Source organism: Falco peregrinus, chromosome Z (assembly GCF_023634155.1).
Source record: "Falco peregrinus isolate bFalPer1 chromosome Z, bFalPer1.pri, whole genome shotgun sequence".
Taxonomy (NCBI): Eukaryota; Metazoa; Chordata; class Aves; order Falconiformes; family Falconidae; genus Falco; species Falco peregrinus.
Genome location: NC_073739.1, coordinates 5,670,361 through 5,695,464, shown reverse-complemented (window position 1 = coordinate 5,695,464; position 25,104 = coordinate 5,670,361). Strand labels below are relative to the sequence as shown.

The 25,104-nt window shown below is 37.0% G+C and overlaps 1 protein-coding gene across 1 annotated transcript in view; it reads right to left on the bottom strand.

Annotated features, from left to right (window-relative positions):
• The window catches only part of ADGRV1 (adhesion G protein-coupled receptor V1), a 291,184-nt gene that overhangs the window by 237,975 nt on the left and 28,105 nt on the right, over window positions 1-25,104 (bottom strand). The window contains exons 11-22 of the mRNA XM_055791141.1: window positions 24,381-24,604; window positions 15,632-15,664; window positions 13,917-14,043; window positions 13,649-13,834; window positions 12,551-12,731; window positions 11,769-11,932; window positions 11,000-11,123; window positions 10,350-10,616; window positions 8,239-8,365; window positions 5,940-6,157; window positions 4,046-4,789; window positions 1,605-1,978 (exon numbers count right to left, since the gene is read on the bottom strand). Coding sequence (XP_055647116.1) covers window positions 1,605-1,978; window positions 4,046-4,789; window positions 5,940-6,157; window positions 8,239-8,365; window positions 10,350-10,616; window positions 11,000-11,123; window positions 11,769-11,932; window positions 12,551-12,731; window positions 13,649-13,834; window positions 13,917-14,043; window positions 15,632-15,664; window positions 24,381-24,604 — 2,769 coding nt within the window. The remainder of the gene's footprint in view (window positions 1-1,604; window positions 1,979-4,045; window positions 4,790-5,939; window positions 6,158-8,238; window positions 8,366-10,349; window positions 10,617-10,999; window positions 11,124-11,768; window positions 11,933-12,550; window positions 12,732-13,648; window positions 13,835-13,916; window positions 14,044-15,631; window positions 15,665-24,380; window positions 24,605-25,104) is intronic.

Sequence of the window (25,104 nt, the reverse complement as noted above, 5' to 3'; positions counted from 1 at the left end):
AACTACATGTCAAAGACAAAATCAATATGCTTGAAATGTACGTGTCAAAAGCAAATGAAACTATTGTTTTATACTATTGTCAATTATTTCAATTTTCATTAGCAATAATTTAAAGAAACATTTGGATTCCCCCTTTTCCCAACTAGAAACACTATGGGGAAAAAACAGATATGTTAAAATTAAACTATATGATCATCATTCAGGAAAAACTTAAAAAATTTTTCTGTGCTACAGTCCTCTTCACCATTCTGTCTTCACAGAGAACATGACTTCAGCAGCAACAATTTCACGTATTTGTAACAAAGCTGGTATAGATACTACCTATATATTTTAGAAATTTATAACCATAGAACTAAAATAGAAAATTATTTTATCTGAAAATTGCCAGAAAGGCTAAAGCTACCCTAAGCATCAGAGAAATTTCAGAGCTGCTGTATAACACAGTGCAGATACTGCATGTGCCTTCAGCTGCCCAGTAGACAGATATGCACATAAAGCAATTAAACTATAGATAAAACAATGCTGTGTATCTGCATCATCACTGAGCGCTTTAATACTTCCCTGGTGAAATGGACGTAAGATAAGTGCAAAATAATTAACATGCCATATAAATTTTTAATTTTGCTTCATGGTTGGTTGATGATCTGTGGCACCACAGTATTATCAGTGGCATTTGAAACTGAAGGAATCTATTATCACAGCATATGGTAGGCACATAAAAAGGAAACTGAACCAAATTGAAACCCAGTATTATTCAGGCAAGACTGCTACTTTCAAACACAACATAACCACCTCAGTTAGAAAAAAAGGTAATTAAAAGGTCATAAGAGTTCCCAAACTGGAAAGGATTCTGAAATTTATTTTCCAAAATAATCCAATAGCAATAGAAACATGTACCAATCATGTCTTTCTCCCTTATAATTAATTGAAGAAGTAAAAAGGAATTATGTTTATTTCAATCATCCCCCCCAAAAAATAGCAAGTTTATATATTGCACAAAGAGTGGCTACCACCAAAGAACAATTTGAAGTTTAAAAAAACCGCAACTCACAGCCAGTATCAACCAAATTCACACCAAATATAAGCAATTTATACCTTATAACTTATAACAGCAGATTATTGTGGAAAAATACATCACACCTTGTCATTGCATGACCTGTAGTAAAATTCTTCCAAACACATCATTGTAACACAGAAAAACAAAATAAAAATCTTTCTTTTTTAAAGGAAAAAGGAAAAAATAGTACTTTCTCTAAAAAATAAAATTAAATCTTACAATCTAATTGATAACCCAGTCTCAGATCTGAGAGAAATAAAGGAAAAAACATCTAGAAAAATGTAAGCCTTAGTCTTCAGTTTATGCAAAAAAATCAATTTTCTTAACAAATTAATTGGGGGGGGTGGGGATTTTTAAAAATGATATTGCAAATACCAGTGAGACTGAGGCTGCATTAACAGAGCTTACACTTTTCCAAATTCTAGAACTTCGCTTAACTAAAAAAACTAGCAATGTGAAATCAAGGCCCTGTGCAGGTCAATTGATCCTGCCATTAATTTTTCTATGTCCAAAACTTCACCTGTAATTTGCCCTACGAACACCTTACCTCGGGAATACATGCTCCAGTGAAGCCAAATAAACCATTAGCATTATCACTTTTCTGTATTCTTAATCTCGCCGTGGTATTTTCTTGTGAAATCCGAGCTCCACCACGCACAGAAATGAGCTTTAGGATGAATAATTCCTCTCCTTCTTCCTCTTTGTCGTCCTTTGCAGACACAATAAATGATTTATTGGTCTCTCCTTGCCGATACTCCAAATACCCAGAAACAGGGTGGACATCACTTTTCGCAGGAGTTGCATGGAGTTCATAGATCTCTGCTCGTGTCAATTTACGCTCATAAAGTCTTACATCCTGCATGAGCCCTGTGTACCTACAGCTGCCATTGATTCCTGCTCCAATTCTCACTATTCCTGGACCTGAGAAGGAAATTATAATTTTCCTCACATTATTGTATTTCTACAAAGTAATAAAACTGCAGCTGAATACCTGTAATTGTTAAAAATCAACGGTAAACTGTTTATTATCCCTGTATTAGGAATCATATCAATCTTGAAATGCAAAATCAGCAGGTTCCTCGAGCCTCATCACAGTGTTACAGGTAGATCATCACAGGTTGAACGATTCCATCCTAGACTGTTCATGTTTCTCATCCTACTAGTTCTACCAGCACATCGTCACCATTCCTTATTTTAATGAGGTTTGGTAATGTCTCTCATGTTTCCATTAGAGATTTGCAGAGAGCAACTGCAACCCCTCTCACCTTTTGTTTTGCTAAACAGACCCCATTTTGTCTCTCTCTGCTAGGACAATAGATCCATTCTGATGATACTCATCATCACGGCATTAGCCCTTCTGGACATGCTTTTCCGCTAATGCACTGGGAATGTGCGCTTCAGAAATGTACACCAAAATCCGCATGCTTTTTACAACAACATTAATATTTCTCTGTCTCCAAGCAATTATCCTAACTCAGCAAATCATGGGGTAACAGCTGCCATTGTTGTGCTAAAACATACAGCTATCTCTTCTTTCTAGCTGTTTTCTGGTTTTGGAAGAAGCCACGCTCTTGAATGTACTGGCATACGTATGACACTGACTATCAGTTCTGAGATGAGGAACCACAGCAGCTGATAATGGTCCCAGGACACAAGGCGGAGGACGGTGAGAAAAACTGGGCCACTATGCTCACCACTGTGTAGTATCCAATATTAAATGGAGAGAGATTAAATCCTTACCTAATACTTGTAGTATCTCCAGATGGAGCATATGCCATCTCCGCTACTATATAAAATTTACAGTGACTCAGATATAACCTTCTAGCAATCAAAGCATTACTGAATTTCACACGTCTTTCTTTTAGAAACCAAGGTAAAAAAATTCTTTCTAAGCTACAGTACTGAAAATCTGATGGAAATTATTAGTTGCAGAGGCACTACTTTGTTAGAGAGGGAAAACTTATTTCTCAGACTCCAACCACCGGAAACGTAAAGGCAGAAGTAAAATACAATACTATACAATTAATGAATCTATTCTCGCTATGTTTGTGTACATATATGTATGTGGATGCATATGCATTTAATGCCACTGTATGTTTTGTTAATTCTCCATCTTTGGTTATAGAAAAGGAAATTGTATTCAAGAATTTTATAACCATTTACTGTTTATCCCCACCAAAGAAAACATGTGAAACTGAAGTCAAGAGGAAGAAAGGGAAAAGGAAGGAGGTGATCTCCAAGGAAAAAAATGCACATGGAAGAGTAGGAAACTGCAAAAGAAAGAGTAAATATAAATGTATCTCGACCACACAATATCCTTTAAAAAAGGAATTGTTCTGATACTTTGCTCACTGCTGTGGTAGTTCAGAACGAATGTCCGTAATGGTTACCTATGGCTACAATCACATCTGGGACTAACCAGTCAGATAAACTGAAACAGATATGCTAATGTTTTTTTGAACATTATTACACCAAGCACAGTTGGGGCATAAATTAGGCATAATTTTCATATACCATGTAAATACATACTTAGAGTAAATCTAAACCTTCAAAAATTGTATTGCTTACAAGATACTGGCTTAGTTGTAATAGAACGCACAACTAGAAACAAAACCATTGCATTTCAGAAGCTGAAATGAAGAAAGTTCCTTCTCAGCTACAGTGCAGTCAATCTTACAGAAATTACTAATTGCAAAATTATATAACTATGTGTACATGGTGAGCATGCGTATATAAATGTAATTATAAATTATTTGTTTTCAAGTTATTGCAATCCAAGCTCTGTTACAGCTCTGAATTGTTTCGAACTTCCCCAGCTCTAATCTCCATATGCTTTTTGAAAATCCTCAGCATTTTCTATCAATTCTTTCCAATTAACTCATCAGATATAATCATTTTACCATCTTGCATACCACTGTGTAGGAGCTAGACTCTTCTATGCATTGCAGAACTTTACATATGGAGAAAAATAATTGACTATTGCCTCACCATCAGCAATTGCTTCTCCTTTAAGGCTCTTCATTCCTCCAAGAACTGCAATTCCATCCATGTAAAATTCAATTATACTTTCATCCAGAGTAATCAGAAGGTGAAGCCAAGTATTTTCATCCAGGTATTTCAGAACTGTTGCTTTAGCCATATATGTTGTATTGGATCCTAATGCTGTATAATGAAGCACTGCAGAAACATGAGAATAATTTCTCTGGATTTTCACACCATAATATAAGGTCCCATTATCATCATCCTTTTCAACTATATAGCCATCAGTACTGACATTAGGAATTAACCACGCTGAAAATGTAAAATTGGTTACTGCAGTATTTCCACTGTATGGGTGTTCTGGACCAATAATCCCAAATGCATCTTCTTTTCCACTGAAATACAAAGCATCTGTCCCACTGTGACGGCGCCTCATGTGGGGCTGAGATTGTACAGAACTTGGAAATGATCCCAGCAACAAAAAGTCTACCATTGATGGTAGTCCAGCTTCGAACGTACTAGATAGTATTTCCCAACCTAAACGGACAACACCAAAGGTGCCTTGTTGTCTCCAGATGGTAAAGTCTGTAATATAGGAAAGATCATCTTCAGAAAGAACATCTTCCACTATCTCTCTGTCCTGGCTCTCTGGGTCTATAACAAAGACTCCAAAAGGGTCATCATTGAATGGGATCATCACAGTTACAGCAAGGCTTGTTTCAGACAACTGACCACCAGGACCAGGAGACCCACCTATATAATGGAAGTTAGAGCAAAAGTTTATAGTCGGTTTCAAACACAGTCTGAAAAAAGCTACTAAGTACTTACAGCTTTTTTAATAAAATGTGTTTCTAAAAAGGCTTAAATCTTCTTTAAAGAGCCTCTGAACTCTTAGAAAATGCTCTGATTTAATAACATAATTTAACTGTATTGTTTTTAAAACACTAGTGACAATTTTCATAGAAAACAAAGCAGTATGTTACTTTTCAACTGCAAAACACACATTCATCTTTCAGCTAAAACAAGATTAGCTTGACCTTTCTGAATTAGTAAATGAGATAGGTTACCTTTGATTCATTTGACAAACATGGGGCCAAATTCAGTTCTCGTATTACTCCAAGATTTACACTAATATGGAATGACAAAATTTGGCACAATTGCCTCTGAAACAGAAGCAGAGATACCTTGCAAAATCAGTAACCAGCTGTGCATTAAAACTGCTGACAAGTCCTGCCATTAGTCATCTATTTCTGCACAGTAACAGTCCAGGATACAAAGATCATGATAAGAACGCAGAGCCTCCATGTTCAAAGTGTGCAGTGATCTACCTATTATAAATAGGAAATCTTCTGTACATGCATATGGATTTCACTTATAGGAAAGGTCACTGCATGTTTTCTGTTGTATTGGGCACAGAGGACCATAAATAGTACTGAGGTGAAATGAGTCCAGAAGATTTGGAGCTCTGCTCAGTAGCAGACTTGTAGCAGTTGTAATTTAAGTCATATGAAGTGATAACTGTAAGTATTTTACCTCCTCTAGAAAAAAGCAAACAAACCAACCAACCTCCATTATGGTAGACAACATGCACAGCCCTTAATAGCTTTATTTTGTCTTCAACTACACGAAGATCTACATCTCTGAAATCACCAAGAGGCATCCTTTCTAAAGGTCAGATCACCCAAATGTGTACAACAGCAATTCAGGAACTGAATATGAACTGCATTCATATACCTAAATTAACATTAAATGAAAAATAAAACCTAAAACCTTACCAGAAATGTATAGGATATCAAGACACGATTCAAGGCAAAGCTTTTTCCAGGGTTGGTTTCTTTTTGATTGATTAAACATAATTCTTTTCTACCAGATATGAAGGGAATGGTGATATGGAAGACAATACCTGAAGCATTCACCAACTTCAGAATGTAAAATTCATTGAATTCAGGAATTCTATCCGAAATCGCATGGAGTGTTATTGGCTTTGATCCTTCACCATCTGTGAACCACACAGTCCCGTAAGTTTCATAGAACTCTTCTCCTGGCCTCAGCGCAGAGTCATTATCAAACAGCTGCCAGGTCAATGAGACATTGCCAAATTGTCCTCTATGTCTCAAAACCCTGTTCAGTGATACAGAAACAGTCAATGTCCTGGCAGGTATGCATCAGCATTCATTAGCAAGGGAAAACACAGTTACACTTACCTTCCTTACTGTGAAAAATAATATACAATGTTGTAAATAACCATGAACAATAAATGCACCATGAACAATAATACAACCCCCTTTGAAGGCTTGTGATTTCACAGTATAACTCTGCTCCCAGGTATACCACAGGTACCTTAGGAAAAAAGTTACCAATGAAGGTCCATGCAAAATAGTGCCGTTAAGCTAAACATCAGTTTGTCTTGCACTTCTATTATGTAAAAAATATATTCATAAATATGAACATATAATAGTTCAGCAAGTTCTTATTAAAAATGTATATACCTGGCCACCCTTAGACAAGAAAGAGAATCATTACATTTAACCACAAATGTTTCTCCTTTTAACTATTAAGCTTCCTTAAACGCTTTCCTGCACTGGTATTAAATTTAGGTTATGTTTTGTGTCCTTTAGAAATCTGTCATTATTTCAGATTAAGAATGTAGTAAATAAAAACAAGATTACATTTTTTGTATAGCTATCTGGTAACATAAGTTCATCAATTTTCAAAAAGCATTATAAATATGAACTGAAGCATACAGCGCCTTTATCAACAAAGTGTGCTTTACATACAAAAGGCATGCTTCTGTTTGCACGGTAAAATAAAATGCTGTACAAAGGGATTACAATAGGCTGAAAAATTCATTCAGCAAAACTAGTCTAGGCACACCAACATCATTATGTTGTTTCTGCTTCCAAAGGTTTCTTCTTTTTGCCATTAACCAGGGCACGCTACCCCAGCTGTGTAGCACTGTTGCAGTAACTCCAGTTACTTCCTCTAAAGCTCAGTACCCTCATAGCTGTTCTCAGTGTTTAGTTCATATGCTACCCTGACCCTTTTGTTACGTACAACATGGTAGCCAAAGCCCTGAGGATACAGAAGAGTCAGCTCCCTAGTAATTAGATTTCATAAGTGAGGACTGAGCAAGGTCCTTAAATGTGGGTGATCTTGGTATTACACAATTCCATAAAGCACCTGTATATAAACATGTTTAATTCATCCAAATCACCATTCTTCACACCATAAATTCAAATGTATCCTGCAAATAAAATTAAAAAGGCCCAATAAAACCTCAAAAAGTAGCATACCAGAAGCAAACACACAATATTTTTAGTATCTGCTTTTCTCAAGAATTTTCATTTTTTAGCTGTGTAACACAAGCATAAAGACCTAATTCACAGTCATAGGCACCTGCTTCAAGGCCTTAAAAGAAACCAAAAAAAAATCCAATAAAAAGACATAAAAGATAATTAAACAAATGTGAAAAGATCCTCTTCCCCAACTGTTTACACTAGGACATTTATTGTGACCTAACTTCTCTTTATAACCTGTCTAGAGGTTTCTTAATGAAAAACCAGTATTTTTGCCAAATTATAATCCCATCCTGATGTTATAGAACATAACAAGACAAATTCATTTCCTAACCCTTCCCATTCCTGAATATATCCCAGTGGATGGATGGAAAACATTTTCAGCAACCAGACTAGGGAAGAGTATTTTCAGTCTAGAAGACAGTCACATCTGGACTTTGAGTATAGACTTCCACCTGTAATTAACAGATAGAAGAAAAACAACTAACAGAAATACAGTAATATAGGTTGGTTGTAGGGGAAGGCTTCAAAGTAGGGTACAAAAAGAAATTAACAACCACACAGCTGTATTTAGCTGTATTTTGAAAAGTGTTTTTACTTCTCTGTTACTCTAAGTTATATTCTGCTCAATCATCTAGATTCTTCTGTCTACTGAGAAATAACAAAACATCAATGTATAGTCTTATTTATTTAATTTTAACACGAATTTCTGTATAAATTTTAATATGCACAGTCTACTTGATAATATAAGAGTTGATGTCTTCAATATGTTTACAATTAATTCCAAATTTGGCAAAGCTGTTTTTCTTTAATACATTTTTATCAATGCAAATTTGTATGGAATTAGATCAAAGCACATACATGAGTACAAAAGAAGTGCAAAAGTATTATTTAAAAGTTACCTACAGAAAATTGTTACTTTTGCCTTCTTCCACTGCCTTCTGTAAAGGTTCCAAGGAGAAAATTCCATTAGGATCATCATTTGCTTCAATAATAACTGTAGCCACTCCAGCCTTGAAGACAACAGTATCCCCTAAAAGAGAGGATGATTCATTTTTTCAAAACAGGAATCAGAAATGGTGGTAACTCTAAAACTGAAAATGTTTCCTTCTCACACCTTTTATCCAAAGTAATGAATTACATAAAAATCAGTGAAAACCAGTATTTGACATAATCGGTAACAAGCAAATCAAAGCAAAAATTCTTAAGTAGCATCTCATGCAAAGAGCAAGACCTAAGATTTTCAGGAAGAAATATATGTGACATGACCAGAGAAGATGTGATTGTGATCAGAAAGGATTGTATGATCATGTTTGATTGATTGGTAAAGTCAAAAGAAAAATATATATATTCTGAGATCCCGGCTCTCCTTTAGCTCTAGAATAGAAATACTGCACTTTAACTAAACAGAAACTAAGAATAAGAGTTTATTCATACCCATATCACAGCCTATCTGAAAGGAAAAAATCTAAGATACCTGTGAAGTCAAAGTGGAAGCTAGCAGGATTTCTGTATGTATGTTAGCACTGTAGGGACATACTAACACCCTTGTTATGTTCGCAGATGTACATTACGTATCCACCTCCATCCCATTTTTCACCCTTTTTAAGAGCATTAGACTAGCTTTTGTTCCAAAAGTAAACAATGTTTTTATCACTTTTTCATAGATCTCTAGCTGTATTTTCCCTGAGTTAAAACAGTCCAACATAATTTTCAAAAGTGAGGTAACAATCAAGGCCAGTATATGCAACAGTTCATGGAATTAAAATAAGTATCTTTGTATTCAGACATGTGTATAGAAATATTCTGTATTCTTAGTGATTCTAGAAAGGTTGCACAATAAGATGATCCTCCTTTTAGAGGCAAAGAAAGTCTGCAGCTAGCCATTCTTGTAGCACTAGTGTGCCAGGAGGAAAACCATCCTATAACAGAGTGATAAGAGCAAATACCAGTAGCTCCTCAAGAGAGTAGGAAGAGATCACTGAAAATTTAAGAATGGAAAAGAATGTCTTTGTCCAAACATCTCCATATGGTTGATGTCTGTAAGAGACTTGGGTACCAGAGTGAATGCTAGCTGAGACCTCAGGAAACACGTAAGCTACTTTATACTCTAATTGCTAAAAAATGCCCTATAATTCTCTGACTGCCTGTTACCAATGTCAAGGGCAGATGCAGTTCAAGATCAAGGAAGTCTTGTGAGCAATTCATAGACCAGCCACATGGTGCCCACTTTCATGTGACCTGAAGTACTCTCTTAGTCTCACTGACTGTGAAGACTAGTTCATTAAAGACTGTAATGAGCTAAGACACTTAGTATGCATGTCTAAATGAAGAAATCTAATTTTTTGTTTCCTCATCTTGAATAGAATCCCTGGTAGGTATTTTTTTTTAAAAAAAGGCGATGCTATTTCTAAGATAATAAACCCATTTTTTACTAGTGGTACATTGGGTCCTTTTTAAGACACTCTATTTCTGTAGATTAAACCTTGTAAAACTATAATGTCAGACTGAAAAAAAAAAGTATGCATATGTTGCAGTCCTACAAAAATGAAAACATACCAATTTACATGGTTGCCCTCTAAAATGAGGCAGTTCTCTGTTTTTACAAAAAACAGGCAGCTGTGTATGGCACTGGAGCACAGCAAAAAATCTAAAAGAATCCCTCTTTCCCTAAAAATGTTGCAGTACTAACATTCTTTAGCTTTGTGTTTCTGTAGTCAAGTCAAAACCCCCTCTAATCTCAATCATTTCCATTTGAAAAGAGACTTTCACTCCAGTTGTTTTGGTTGTTTTTGCAGGAAAGGTTTCAGCTATATCATTTGATTTGTGTTTCCAATTAAACAATTCAAAACGAAAATCCACATACACTGTATACAGTAATTTTATAGAAATGTTGAAGCAAACCTTATTCATACTTGGCATTTATAGATTGCTTTATGATAAGACCAAGGTGGTAAAAAATTGCAGAAAAAAATAAGAAAAGAGTTATTAAACATCCATAAAATCATTACTTTTACCTGTAGAGTTCAAAAGGAAGATATAAAATGTTTCATCTGTTTCGGGGGTATCATCATCATTAATATACACAGATAAGTTCTGTTCTCTTTCTCCAACATCAAACAAAATGAAACTGCTCTTTCCACTGGGAACAAAGTCTCCCTCTTCAGCTGTTGCATCTCCATTAACAGTAATATACTGGACAGCAACAGCAACATCAGCCGATCCATTCCTCAGGACTGTAAAATTTGCAACACTTCCTTCTTTAACGCTCACTGACAGAGGTTCTGTAAATACACAAGCAACAAATCTACCTGAGTTCAAGCCTGAGCTCCTCACATGTGGACTATTTTCTTAACCCTACCCAAGAGGATCCTTCTCCTCAGTGAGATAGAAGGTGTACGTGGTAAAGGCATGGAAATACTTCTGTGTACAAAAGAGTATTATTGTACTTAGCCATCTAACCAATCTCAACAAGCATGAACAAAGAGAATAATGAAATAAAATAAGAGAAGGTTCTGAAGGAAATAAATAGAAATTCAACACAACAATAACATGAACATTTTATACTAGCTCCATTGGTTTTAGGTTTTCTTGATGATCTGGTCTGTGAATAAAATCTGTTTGGGATAGTATACATATTCCACATTTAGAAACAGTAACACCCAACCTGCAAAATAAATGGGATCATCATTCCTTGTAATCTGTAAAATTGCACTGGTTATATTGCCCAGCCTAGCTCCACCAGTAGCATTGAATAAACTGATGATGAATACTTCCATCTCTTCAGGTATCTGAAAGAGAAAGTATTACAAAATTAATTTCTGGCACACAAAACAGTGAAGAAATTACAATGAACAGTTGAGGGGATTAACAAAGCAGAGATTTCTGAGTGTTGTTTTTTATTTATTGATCCTTAAATGTGTTGAGGCAGGTAACAAATGACAGTTCACTTACACAGAAATCATCATCAGTCAAAAATCCTTGTAAATAAGTCCTCTTATCTTTGCTGTTGTACAGATGATCCAAAAGTTATCTTGCAACTTCCTGCTTCTGATACATGTAATTTATTTTTACAGTTTTATTTATTATTAATTGTTCTCATTCTTTCTTATATTGATTCAATTATATCAGCATTTAAAAAAAAAAAGTAAGATTCCTGCTATCAAAACAAGGTGTTTAATCAAATTAACTTTTCTATAATTTAACCACATTGAACTATGCTCGGCTTCTAACTTCTTTTGTTTATAGGTATGCACTCAAATTCTTTTATGATTTGCTGAAGTAATCTCAGTTTTACCCAAGTATTTTGACTTTTCCTACAAATACTTAACAGGCTCTTAAAAAACAGACATTCCTTCTTTCTCCTTAAACTATAATGTTTTAGCATTTGCTCTTTGTCCCATATATTCACACAAAAACACTGTAAAAATGTTTACCTCATCTGGCAGAGAGTAAATGGTGATATTTTTTGAAAACTCCAGATTATCAAAGAGAACAGTCCCTTGTTCTGGATAGATGTCATTGGTACATGCTGGGTCAACAACCCAAGACACACTAACATTGCCATAGTTTCCCTGGTTTCTCATAACTCTGTAAGCAGCTATAAAAAATACAAACATATACAGTCACTGTACATCTTCAGAAGAACATAAATAAAAAACAAAAAGGTCAGCAAAGCTGAAACAAAGAAAAAGGAAAGGAAATAATAAGCAAATCCACTTCTTGCAAAACAAATAATATATGAAAGCACTACATCAAAGGACACATAAAGACAGACCATTAAAGCAGTTCAAACTTGCTCAAATTTGTTATTTTTTGTCTGTACATGTACTTAATAATTGAATAGACATAGATAAATTGAAGTCACCCATATGAACATTTAGCTCTATTTGCCTCTCACATAGCACCCTATCCTTCATGCTCCACAAGCAGAGCTACTACCTCCAGGTTGCACTTTGCACATACAGCAATACTCTGTCCCTCCTGTCTGGAATATTCTCTAGCCATTTTTTTACTGGATTGATCCCTCTGGCTTTCCAGGCCAATCCTTTTCCACTTCAGTCTCCACTGCTCATCATGCTGGCACTGTACCACTCTGGAAACTCTGGAGTGGAGACTTGTCAGACATTGTCATAGAAAGGTGAAATGGGGAAAAGAAGCCTTGCAGGGGCAGACAGCAGATAAAGCAGTAACTCAAAAAAAAAAAAAAAAGAATTACCAGCATAGATTATTTCTCCTTTACTTTCTTTTATCGTTACGGTTAGTTCATCAGGTAGAAACTGAATGACACCGTGTGGATCATCATTCTTCAGAATGGTTATATTGACCCTTGTGGCATTCCCCAGCTTGCCTGGCATTTCAGTGTAGCCACTGAGTACTACAGTGTACATCTCATCCAGCTAGAAAAGGGAAACTCAGTCAGAATAGAAAGACATATTCAGTATCCACATTCAAAACAAATGGCCAAACATCCACAATCCCTAGCCAGGCAGAAAGAGATACAAATTTAAGCAAAAGGAAATCACACATGCTTTCCACATGCACAATGTGTTTGTACATTGCCATCAAAACAAAAAAATCATTAGAAATGTTTATCTCTGATAGGACTGTTTCCTAAAAAATCAAGCATTATTGTAGGCAAGGGCTTATTTTGTGTACTTAACTCAGAATCACATCGATTCACTAGTACAAATGTATTTGTAATGCTCCCTGAAAGTTTAAGTTTTCCATAAGATTTATTAATGTTTCTGGCTTTGTAACAGGGAAAGAAAAGATTTTTAAAGCACCAACACCAAACTAATTTAAAAAGAATGTATCAGCTTGCTTTATTAATCTAATGGGACTTTTTAGTTCATATATTTTCTGAAAAGAGCTCACAGGTAATGCTTCAAGGGACATTAAAACAAGTATTGCACCTATGTATCTATATTGCAAATATTAGTCCAGATCAGGGAGCACTAAGTGAAACTAGCAGGGATTACTAGAAAAGAAATAAAAAGAAAGTGGTTTTTCACACAGAGGGCAACTAAACAATGGCACTCTATGCTACAGAGTGTCACAGATGCTAAAAACCTACATGGATTCAAAGCATAACTTTTTCAATTCACAGAAAAGAAAAAAAAACACCACTACTGAGAACTACTCAACCCAAAGACACCTATTTATCCAGGCACCCCTGGTTTAGAGGCTGGGAAGACATTCTGGAGAAAATACATGACACACCTGTTATGCTCCTAGATATATGCCTACATTTTAATAAATGACAAACTAATATGTCTGTGAACAGAATTTGAAGAGGAAAAATAGTAAATTTTACCTCTGGAATCCCATCCATCCTTGTCAGAAGAGTAATTATGATTTCTCTTTCACCAGGCTTGAACTCCAGAATTCCTGTGCTTCCATAAAACTCATTATTGTCTCTTGGTTCTACAGTGTAGTGTAGAAACTGTCTGAGAAGACTTCCTCTACTGCGGACAATCTGCAGTTCGACAGACTCCCCTTCCTGCAGAAAACGAGAATCCAGCCTTTTTTAGTGTTCTGCTTTAAGTTATCCATAACGATTAAGAAAAGTTACTGATAGCTACCTTGATACTGTAGGGACCTCTGGAAGAGGGAGAAAATTCAAACACTCCTCCTGGATCATCATTTTCCAAAATAATGATTTCACAAGTAGTAAACCCATATTTCAGTATTTGATTTTCCACACTGACCCTGAGAAAGGAAGGCAAGAAGGTTTTTTGAGTGGCAATTGTGTTTGGGAAGTAAATCTACACTGGTGTGATGAACATCAGAATACTGATGAATTTTAAGAATAAATTATGAAAACAATTATCTGCAAAGAATAAAATAAATTAAGAACAACCCATTAGTATGTTTTATCTATTTGTAAAAAAACCAAACTTTGCTTCTGAAGTAAACTTGTTTTCTGGTTAGTTTTCATAGTTGGTGATTTTCAGTCACACATGCACACAACACACAGAAAAAGAACAGAATTGTGCAGTAAAAAGTTAAGAGTTATGTTCAGTATTACTTTGTATTTGGATCAAAATGTAAAGGACAATACAAAATCACTTAAACAAATAGCAATTTCATTGACAACGACATATTCTTACCCTTTTCTGTAAAAATTAATATTGCTTCAAATAGGAAGAGACTTGCCCCTCAATATTGTGGATTTCATCCTCACCTGCTTTCTGTAAGATGTGGATACTACTTGTAGTCAGGCTCTAGTAAGTGTTGGACCTACTCTGAGTAGCTCCGACTTGTTCCCTTGCTCCTCCCTTACTCACAAACCTGCTGCCTAAAAGCATATGGTGAATGGTGTAGGCATCATCAAATAAAGCTCCTCTTGGTGGAGGATTTCCCTCCCTCAGCTAGAGCTACACCATCCTGGACTTAATCATGGACATGAACAGGCTGTATCTGACAACAGAAAGAAACCTTGCACATTTCTTGCGTTGACTTCCTACTACTGAAGGATGCATCAGGAATGCACGTTCAGATTGATGGTTTGGATATGGTTTATTACATGGTGGTTTATGTGCTCAGATTCCTGTACATCTCCCATGTTTCCTGGAAGAAAATGTCAATGTACTTTTGGTCCAACATACTGTAAATATTTTTATGGTTGCACTGTACTACAACCCAGACTTCCTGAAACACTGTTTCATGTAGAAAGACATGTGATGTGCTATAATCCAATATTTGAAATCAGTTCCAGAACTGTTTCCACAAACATTCCATAAACAACTGGAACGCCCACACATAAAAAAATAAATAGCAATGTATCTTGTAGTGAAGTCTACAGGGAGGTTACAAGGAAATATCTATTAAAAGGGTAACATGTCATTTTTTTGCATATTTGAAAAATATGTCAGCAGACAGAATTATGTCTGTTTAACATAAACTAAATGTAAGCTATTCAAAAGCAAGGTAACTGCTCATCTTTGATCACAGAATACTTCTCTAAAATTCTAGTGAACTCAGTCATTCAGTTGGGGCAAATCGTATTTCTTGCAGTTTCAAACAACTAATCCATTATTGCAGAAAATGCTCAAATACACACTGAGCCATGCATTCATAACTTTAATCATTCACAAATCCTAAATAAAGAAATGCCTCCAAGCCAGAACCCCGTGCCATCAAATTAAACACAAAAGGGCAAGCATGCATTGTCCGAAGAGATGCAGAAGATGTGATCCCTGAGAGAAAAAGAAATTATTGAGATTCTGTCCAAATCAATCACTTGTAAAACAAAGCATTGCTTCACTGAAGACAAACTGCAGTTGACTGCACTTACCCAAAATACACGACAAACCTTTCTGTCTCTACCCTGTCAACACAGAAAGAAAGAAAAAGGGGATGGGGGAAGGAAAGTGCCACTTGCTAGAATTTCAATACTAATAACTTTAGAAAAGAATAATAATAATTACAAAACAAACAAACAACCCACAAAGCTTCCTTTTTCCTTTCCAAATTCTTATAATGTTCATTTTATGGGAACACTACTTGCTTGGCATTCTCTTGCTGACAAATGCTAGCAAGTGGGCAACTCCCACTTAGGAGAAATGACCCCATGACCAATTCAGGATGTCAAGACCCATTCATCGTACACCCTACCAAGCCCTTGTCCAAGGGCTCATTTACTGCCAACCTCTGTGCCTGCTCACAACTGCATCAGCAGCCCACATTTATAAACAGACCTTCATAAAAAAAAAAAATAAAAATCTACATGTTTCCATGATATTTCATCAACCTGCCAAAGTAATAATAAAAAGAGATAAGCACAGTGGGACCTATAACAGATACATATAAAAAACTATTTTGGCACAAAATTACATCAAATTTCATTTTTGACAATTTTTCAGTTAACCAGATTACCAAAGTAAAACACCAACACAAAATTATACAAAAATACAAGAATAAGAAAAGAGTATTTGGTAACCTCTTAATTGGTTCTGTTTTGGCCAAGCACCTATAACAAAACTACCATATCAAATCAGATGAAGGGGCAGTATTATTCTACAATGGCAATCACACAATTTGACTTTCTTAATCTAAAATAAATATATGTTAAATATAAACCTGCACTTCCCATCAAAATACCATAAACAGATTATCACAGCATTTACAAAGTGAAATTCTGACTTCACTAATCTCATAAAGAACTCAGGTTCAGTATTCAACAGAGATAAGAGTTCATTCAAAAGTCTGAGAAAATAAAGCAAATACACTTGCGGCTACATTTTTCTAAATAGGAGATCTGAATTAATAGAAATTTCTCATTGATTTCCAGTGAAGCTAGATCTTAAATACTATCTATTAAGGCATTCTCCCTTCCTTCAGAAACGTACGCAAAAGTGTTCCAGAACCATCAAAGCATTAATACAACGAAAAGCTCATGGGGAAAATTCCAATGCTGAAATTCAATTATATCATTAAGCTGTTGATAATACAATTTTCAACAGAGAATACAAATGAACTATTACGTTAAGTAAGGTCTTTGTACATATGTACAAGCTTAAGTAGTTAAGACATAATCACCAAAAGAGAAAGGGTGTGCCAGAAATACAATCTTTCAGCTTCATGAAGTTACACTGCATGAGTCCAAACACGGCACAGACAAAAACAGTCCTCTGTTAAGGTGATTAGTACTACAGTCTTATATTAAATTGTCACGCACAATGGCAGCACTGCAGAAATCCAGAGGGTAAGAGAAATGAAACAATTCACAAAGTAGCATGAGGTGTGCACCTTGTGCATCTCCAGGTGTTCTTTGAAAGGACTAAGACTGGAAATACTTCATTACTTTTAAACAGCCACAGTGTAAGTCAGATCAGCATCTAGAGAACCTGCAGGTCAGAAAGCAACTATGTAGCTTCAGCCCATCCACTGCTAAAGGAAACCATTGTTCTGGAGATTTCTCCACCCAAGTCCTATTTTCAACACTAGGATCAATGATAGGCTGGCCGACTGATCTGACCATGTTTTCTCTGCCTGACTGGCCAGATTGCTCTCTCTACTCTGACATAGTGAATATTGGTTACTATTCAAAAAAGGCATAAAACAGCCTGTGCAAAAATGGAGTAGAAACACCTAGGCTTAGGCTTTTAACTGCCAGCTGCTGTTACATGAGCAACGAACCATGTACACAATCGGATCCCTCGTGTCTACAGCCTAAGGTACACACATACAAACTCTCATGCATCCCTGGACCAGGATGCACCAGGTGACCTTCTGGCTTGACTTTGGATTTGTCTCCTCGCTGTGGCCCTGCCTGCTAATTGCTGGGCTGTGCCTGACCCCAGTGACCATCATCCAGCCTAAACCTGGTATGTGCTCCTGGCTTGACCTGCCCCACCACCATGACCTTGCCTGATGCCCTGGACTCCAGGTTGCCCCCTGTAACCTGCTCCATCCTGCTCTCCTGCATCGCTAGGGGCAGTGGGATGGGCCCCTGCCTATCCAGCTGTGTCATCAGGCTGGACTTCTGGCTCTACACCACCACACTGCCTGCAGGCCACCAGCCATCAGCTCTTGCTACATGCCCTGACAATGTCCAGCATTCATGTACAGTCCTTTCATCACAGAGTAAAGATGTCTAAACTGCCATGGAGAGCACAGGGTCAGTCCAGTCCAGTTTCAGAACTTGTATGTGAAACCAACTCTTTAGGCACTCCTGTAATAGCGGTGAGGAAACAGAATAAAAATGGCTATTCAGAACCTCACAAACTCATGGTTTGCCCTTGTGGGGGCATTCGGAAGTAATGAAAAAAGTTAAAACAGCTCCTTGAACACAATTGCTTAGCCATACCAAAGATCTTCAGCTACTAGAAAGACCACTTGACCAGGAGTAAGGAGGTCACTCTCACTGGGAAAGCCACTTCCCTGTCTTTCTCCTCAGCTTAACTTTTTCTGTAAAATGGCTGTCTGTGGACATGAAGATTCATTTTATCACAGAGGACCAGTGCTGGCAGTGTTTATGATGCTAATGTAAGAAACACAATCTCAAACAGTGTAACTGTGTTTTCTGTGATTAAACAGCTGTAAAAAAACCACTTCCCATACAACAAATCTCATGGGAAATGACCTGTCAGTAGGGAAATTCTTTCCTTAAAAAAAAATAAAATAAATTATTTAGCAAGAGCTACAGATTAATTAGGACAATTTAACTCAAGCTTCAAAATGTTTCTTGCCCTTTTTTAAAAGCGTACTGCTACAAAATAGCAGAAAGAAGACGCTTGACCGAGTTTAAAGTAACATGGCAATTTCAATGTTGTTATGAACTAAACACCACTGCAAATAAAATAATAATTATTAAGAGATCCAACGTGGTCAAATTTGATTGCTCTGGACCAAGAATTGGACTTCTGCAGAAAGTGAACGTTTCAAAAGGCACCTGAGAAACTGAACTGTAACCCTGAACCTGCATTGCTATTACTCACTTCCCTAAAAAACTTTCTTTTCTATCAAGGTATCTCAGAAAAGGCATGTTCGGATTGCCTGTGGAATGTTACTCACTTTGCTTCCTAGATTTGCAGTCAGTGTTCACCCCTTCTTCAATTTTCACAGAATTATCTACTGATTTAATTAGTGGCAGGACCTAGCTTTAAAGAACAGTATTAAAATAGGATTTGCTACATTATTTTCCCCAGTGCTTTTCATCAGAGGGAACACCTTCTCTCCAGTTTTAATCCACAAATTATTTGATTTTGGAGGATATTTTAAATTTTGTTACTCATAGCAGGAGATATATGGTGCTATTATTTTGAAAAGAAATAAAAGATAGCAGTAGGTGTCCAGTAGCATTTATTTTAATATTCTGCTACTATTTTCAAATAACTTTTTCCCCATCAAAACAAAGTCTGACCAAACCCCTGAAGAAAAAGCCAATATTTTACAAAGAAAGAGTTAATTTATATAGCATCACATGTTACTTAACGGAAAAATTACTAAAAATAGTAACAAAGATAAATAGTTTTGAAACAGATGCTAACTACAGGAAATCACCTAGTTAGGAGAAAATCCCAGCTCCATTAAACAGTATATTAGTGTTTCTGTGCATGCAAGTGTGCAGAGAGCAACCCCCAATACATGAACATTACTTGAGCCCTGAGTCAAGGACCATACATAGTATGCAGTGCTTTAAATAGTCCTTCTGTGATGTGGGAAAATCACCTTGGGGGAGGAATTAGAGAAAATCTGGGTCCTAACAGAAGCATAGTATTACAGAAAGCTTTTTTAGGGTAAAATACAGCTGTTACCCTCAGGGTGGTTGGCATGCACGGAGTCTACATCCTCACAGTTCCCTAAGCAGCACAGCCTGCCAGCTCAGCACATGCTGATGGGAGTGATGGAGGATGGAGTGGAGTGGAGACCCCACGGCCAGGCTCTGTTGTGCTCCCTGCAGGAACGGGAACTCGATGGCACCACACAGCTGATCAGCTGCACAGCGGTTGTCACACGAAGGATCCATGAGATGTCTGTGGCTGAGCCAACCATTGCGGCAAAATTACTTTCCTTAGATGAAAAAAACTCATCGTAACACTAACACACAGCTCCATCTCAAAGCTACCTGCCTACAAGGTACTACTACACCTCGCTGGGCACACAATACCAGTTAGTAACAACAATACACATGACTGGAGTCACCCAAGCTCCACCTAAATGTGATGGAAATGGACTGGTCCTGGAATGAAATAAGTCCAGGGAGTTGTGTAAACTCCCGGATTACTCAACTCTGGTTCAGTGCTCACAAAGCTAGGTCAATCTGACCCACTCTAAAGTTGTTATGAATGAAGGGACTTCTAACCAAGGGAGTCAGCCTTGGGGAGCATGAGAACAGATGGTGAAAAGAGCACCATTACCTAAGTTACACAGAAAGAAGCCTTCAAGTGAGGAAAGTTCTGGCTATGAGAGGAAACAGGATAAGGTGTTGCAATCCACTGACATCAACAGAAAATTAGTTGAAAACAGGACAAAGATAATAGTGATAGTGGGAGATCACAACCTCCAACTCAAATAGCATTCCTGAAAGAGGGCAAAACCCCGCTTGAGGAGCATGTGTAGTCAGCAGAGAACTTCAGTGGTGCTGTCTGAGGATGCATACTAATTTGCATTAGAAGCAAGAAACTTCTAACCAATATTGTGTATCATAATGAATATGCAATGTACTATGAAGTATAAAAAGTGGACAGATGAGGGGGGTAACATTCCATCATAACTTCTGGGGTCAGGCGACAGGCTGAACCTGTCTTCTCCCCCGATAGGGATGCCTATTGGGTAAGAACTGTGACTTATGTATGCTAAATAACTAACTCATTCTAGCTGACATTAGTAATTAAGGTTTTGGTTGTATATAGTTTAGTAGTATATCATTTCAATCAGTCCCCATCACCGCCAATCATGAATCTTAACTTGTCACAATTTTATAATAAAGAGTGTTATTCCGTAAACTGTTAGTATTAATCGTTTGTGGGCACTAGCAGTTGCTGGCAGTGGGTAACACATTCATATAAAGTGGGCAGACCTGCTGAGAGGTCCCCCTGGTGCGGCTGGTGTGTCTCCCTGAACAAGGCAGTCGAATTGCCTTTCGATCCAGTGGGACTGGTCAGTGAAGGGTCCTTGTGACGGGGTGCTGACAGACCGGTGGGGCACAAGGGTCTTGGCTTTCCTGGGGCACTAACAGACAGTTCCAACACCTGGGGTTGGGAGGATTCCCCCCTGCCTTGCCCCGCTTTTCACGTGACATATGATTTGCTAACTTTTTGTCATGAAGTATCCTCTTAAGCACAAGAATGTTTAAAAACTCCCAGACATTTCACAATTAAACAGTTAAACCTATGTTTTACATTCTGAATTTTTTAAAAATCTATTTTCTAAGTCTACTCAAGACAGAATTTCAGCCTATGGAAATGTGTCTTGCATCACAGAAACCACCAGAATATAGAAAATCCCATGTTACATTGCTTCGATTTTGCTTTGTTATATATAGCAGATGAGATTTAGGTCACAACAGACATACGTGAATCTGTTCTGGCATCCTAAATTATATGAGTCATGACTCAAAAATTGAGCATAAGGACTATTTAAACAGTCACCTATTCATGGATTAGCACTTTCACAAATAAAAATAAACCTATCAGTGTACTGCTGTTCCCAGACCCTGAAGTCCCTAAGTTCTCACTCTCAGTACCATTCATTTAAGAGTGCAAACACAACCCGTGTGCCCTGGAGGTCCTGGCTTACTGACAGGGTGACAACTGCCAGTAGGAGAACACGTTGTGCAGAAGGAAAAAAAAAAAAATCAGATTTTTAAGAAGCTGGGTTCTGTTTGTGCTTACCAGGTAAAATGAACAGCCCTAGTATGTATATATGCTTTCACAAAGCATACACACAGTTTCCATGGCCTGTTCCACCTACATTCAAGAAGACCAAGGCCTTTTTTTTCTCATACAGATTTCACTACAGACATCTGGCTTTATTTATGTTTGGTCTCCATTCAGGCCTATTTAGATATGGGCAGTCATTCAACCTGAAGCTGCTCCTAAAAAAAGAAAACACGAAGAAGCTTCAGCAGGTACAGGATTGTCTTGCTTCTTTATTACTCATTTGTTTTCTTAGGAAGCATATTCTTCATTAAATACACTGGCCTTCATTTTCTGGACAGTATTCAGAGTTATTTTTAGTATCTATGGCCTATGGACAGAGGCCATAAAGCAAGGAAGGAAAATATTATTTTTAATGGCTTAGAAAGTGTATTTTATAGTTATGGATGCAATCAAAGCTTGTTTAAAATGTAAAGTGCCTTAACAACACCGCTGAGTTGTAAATAATACATCCTTGTTAGAACTAATTATTTTTATTATTTTACCCATGCTATTACTAATTGCAATAAATAGAATGCTTATGAACATAGTTCTATGTCTATAGTTTCATTAAAGTTCTTACATGCTCTATTTTGCTACTGACTTATGCTAAATTTATAGAACAGTACAAGCACATCCACAGCACAGTGCATCTTTGTTTTCATGCAAATTCACTACTGCTGTGAGGTGCTGGCTGCCAGCCTTGGAAACTAACATCTTCTGTTCATCCAGAAAACACAAACTATGCAGAAAGCAATACCACAAGGTTACACACATAACCCTGCCAGTATCCTTCAACCTTGATTTGAAGAGTCATCTCCAGTACTGAATGGATATCTTTGCAGTCATCTCATTCTTGGCTTCTGCTAATGTTCAAGTTGCCAAATTTCACTCATAGCCTTTAGCGAGACTATCCATGTCTAAAGAAAAGTTCAGATTTTACCTCCTCTTCGTTTTTACTTCTTTTTCCAGGCCAGACCACCTGTCCCTTGCTTCACCCTCTGACATTGCCAAGTGTGGGAAAGCTGCTTACTGCTGGCACACTTTTTACCAACCACTTCATGATCAGCAGAACCTACTACTCCCACTACACACAGTAAAAGCAGAACAGTGGTTACGTTTGTTCAACTGCCAGTTCAATCCTTACTGCACCGCCATTTTCAAGGCACAGTCTAGGGTTACTACTCAGAATAAGTGCCAGGAAGCTCTAGTTACACACCTCTGGAGAGCTGTCAGAACTTAAACATTTAGTATTTTATGCTTTCTACTTCCTCTGCTTGCTTGTTTCCTAACCTTCCAATTTGATTTTCTGGCCACCTTACATAACTTCTTCACAACTTCTATCACCATTTCTAATCTGAGTTTCCTGCTTTGTGCCAGAGACTCTAATCAATTCCTTGAGACAAACCAGTTTCATCCACAGGACGGAAAGCAGAGAACTCTTGCAGTACTCTCCATTTGTTTTTGTCTTGAACAGGACTGTGTTTTCAAGGCAGTGGGTAGCCAAGGTAGAATGAAATAACTCATTCTGCAGTAGATGCATCCACCAGCCAGCTTCTACAGAAGCTGGACAACCCTGCAGTGGAGTAACATCTTTCCCTGTGTGACAGAATGATGTTCAAAAAGCAGGCTTTCCAAAACAGCATCAGCAACAGCTTGAACAGCTGGTTGCTGGTTTGCTAGTATGTAATCAACATAGGTGTCCAGTGTTGAAGTTCTCAAGGGCTAGTCTGCACTTCCTATGTAGGCCAAGAACACTTCTGCATGAGGTAAGGACGGTGTAAGTAGTAGATGTTCAATGTGGATGTGGAAGCTGGCAGGCACCTATTAGTATGTTCCCAGAAAAAGTGGGAAAATGGACCTTAGACTAACAGGAGGTAGTGGAAGTGAGGCTATTTCTAAACTATATATGCAACTGAGTTGTTGTAAGCAGGACAGAATACATAGCCAAGATTCTCCTGCTAGTAAATCAAAAAGAGAATACATTCCTGGATATGAACTAATTCAAGTATTCAGAGTAGTGTTCACATGCAGATAATAGTATCTCCTGAAGGTCCCTCACAGCCTTAATTATCCTATAATCCCGATCTCACACAAAAGGGAGACTACAACACTGTGCTTCAGAAACACTATTGCTCTCTTTATAGCTGAAGTGTGTGGTAGTGGTCACACTGGGCCATTTTGGAACCCAGGAGTTGTGATGGAAGTATCTAATTATTAAGAGCAAGCAATATGGAACGCATAGGTCAAACAAATAAAAATCTGATCTAATTCTGCAATGACACATAGCTATAATCCTATTTTGGACTGAAACAGTTATTGCTTTCTACACTTCACTACAGTTTTCTTCATTATCTCACTAAATATTACTTTTCTGAAAAGATATGTGTTATGTGCTATAACTAAAGATCAAAGCAGAAGTAACGTTCTAAATAGCATACATTATTTTCATCAAAATATAAACAAAACTAAGTCATATAAATGATAAATACAACACAGGTTCTTACATTGATCTCCAGTCAAAGAAGAATCCATACACAGTCTGAACAAAGGACCTAATATTCCTTCAGGCACTTATCGACCCAATACAGCCAACGCAACCTAATTAATACTGTGCTAATTTGTTATATATAAATTGAGTATTTCAACTGATACATATGTATAAAGATTAGGGTACAATACCTGTCCAAAGTTAATAACACAGTTTCATTCATTTCAGGTATATCATCAGCTTTAATAGTAATGTTGATTGTGGTATCACTTTGCCCAGATAAGAAAACAACAGAGCCATTAAAAGGACTTATATCATCATGTGTTACTGCCTTTTGATTGACACCAGAGGGTTTCAAACTCCAAAACACGGTTGCTTGACCATCAGTCCCATCTCGATGCAATGCAATGGAAACCTATGAAACACATGAGTTTGTTGTGATTTGTAAAACTATATACAGAAACAATTACTCCCTTTCAAATTGCTATTTGAGTATGAACCTCGAAATATCCAGCTTGGTTTTTTATTCATACTGATGTATAAGACATGAAATCAAAGACAGTATATGAACAAAAATATGTATTGAATCTTATCCTTTTAACCATTTATCAGTTGTATACTTAGTGGAGAGGGCAGATCATTAATATGACAAATCACTAAGCAACTATGAACACAAAAAGCCTGGTATGACTGATATAATCACTGCCCACCCCACCAAGACACAAGCTAGGTTTTAGATATGACTACCATAATTTTACTTTGGTTGTTATAGTACAGTGACGACCTGTACTCTGCTTAAGGAAATTAGCAGTTTTAATCTGAGAATCAGAAACAAGTTATCTGAGTCAGGATTTGTGGGAAAATTTCAGTGAAGACAACCAGAGAAAAAAGGGAAAATGTATGAAAAAAAAAATT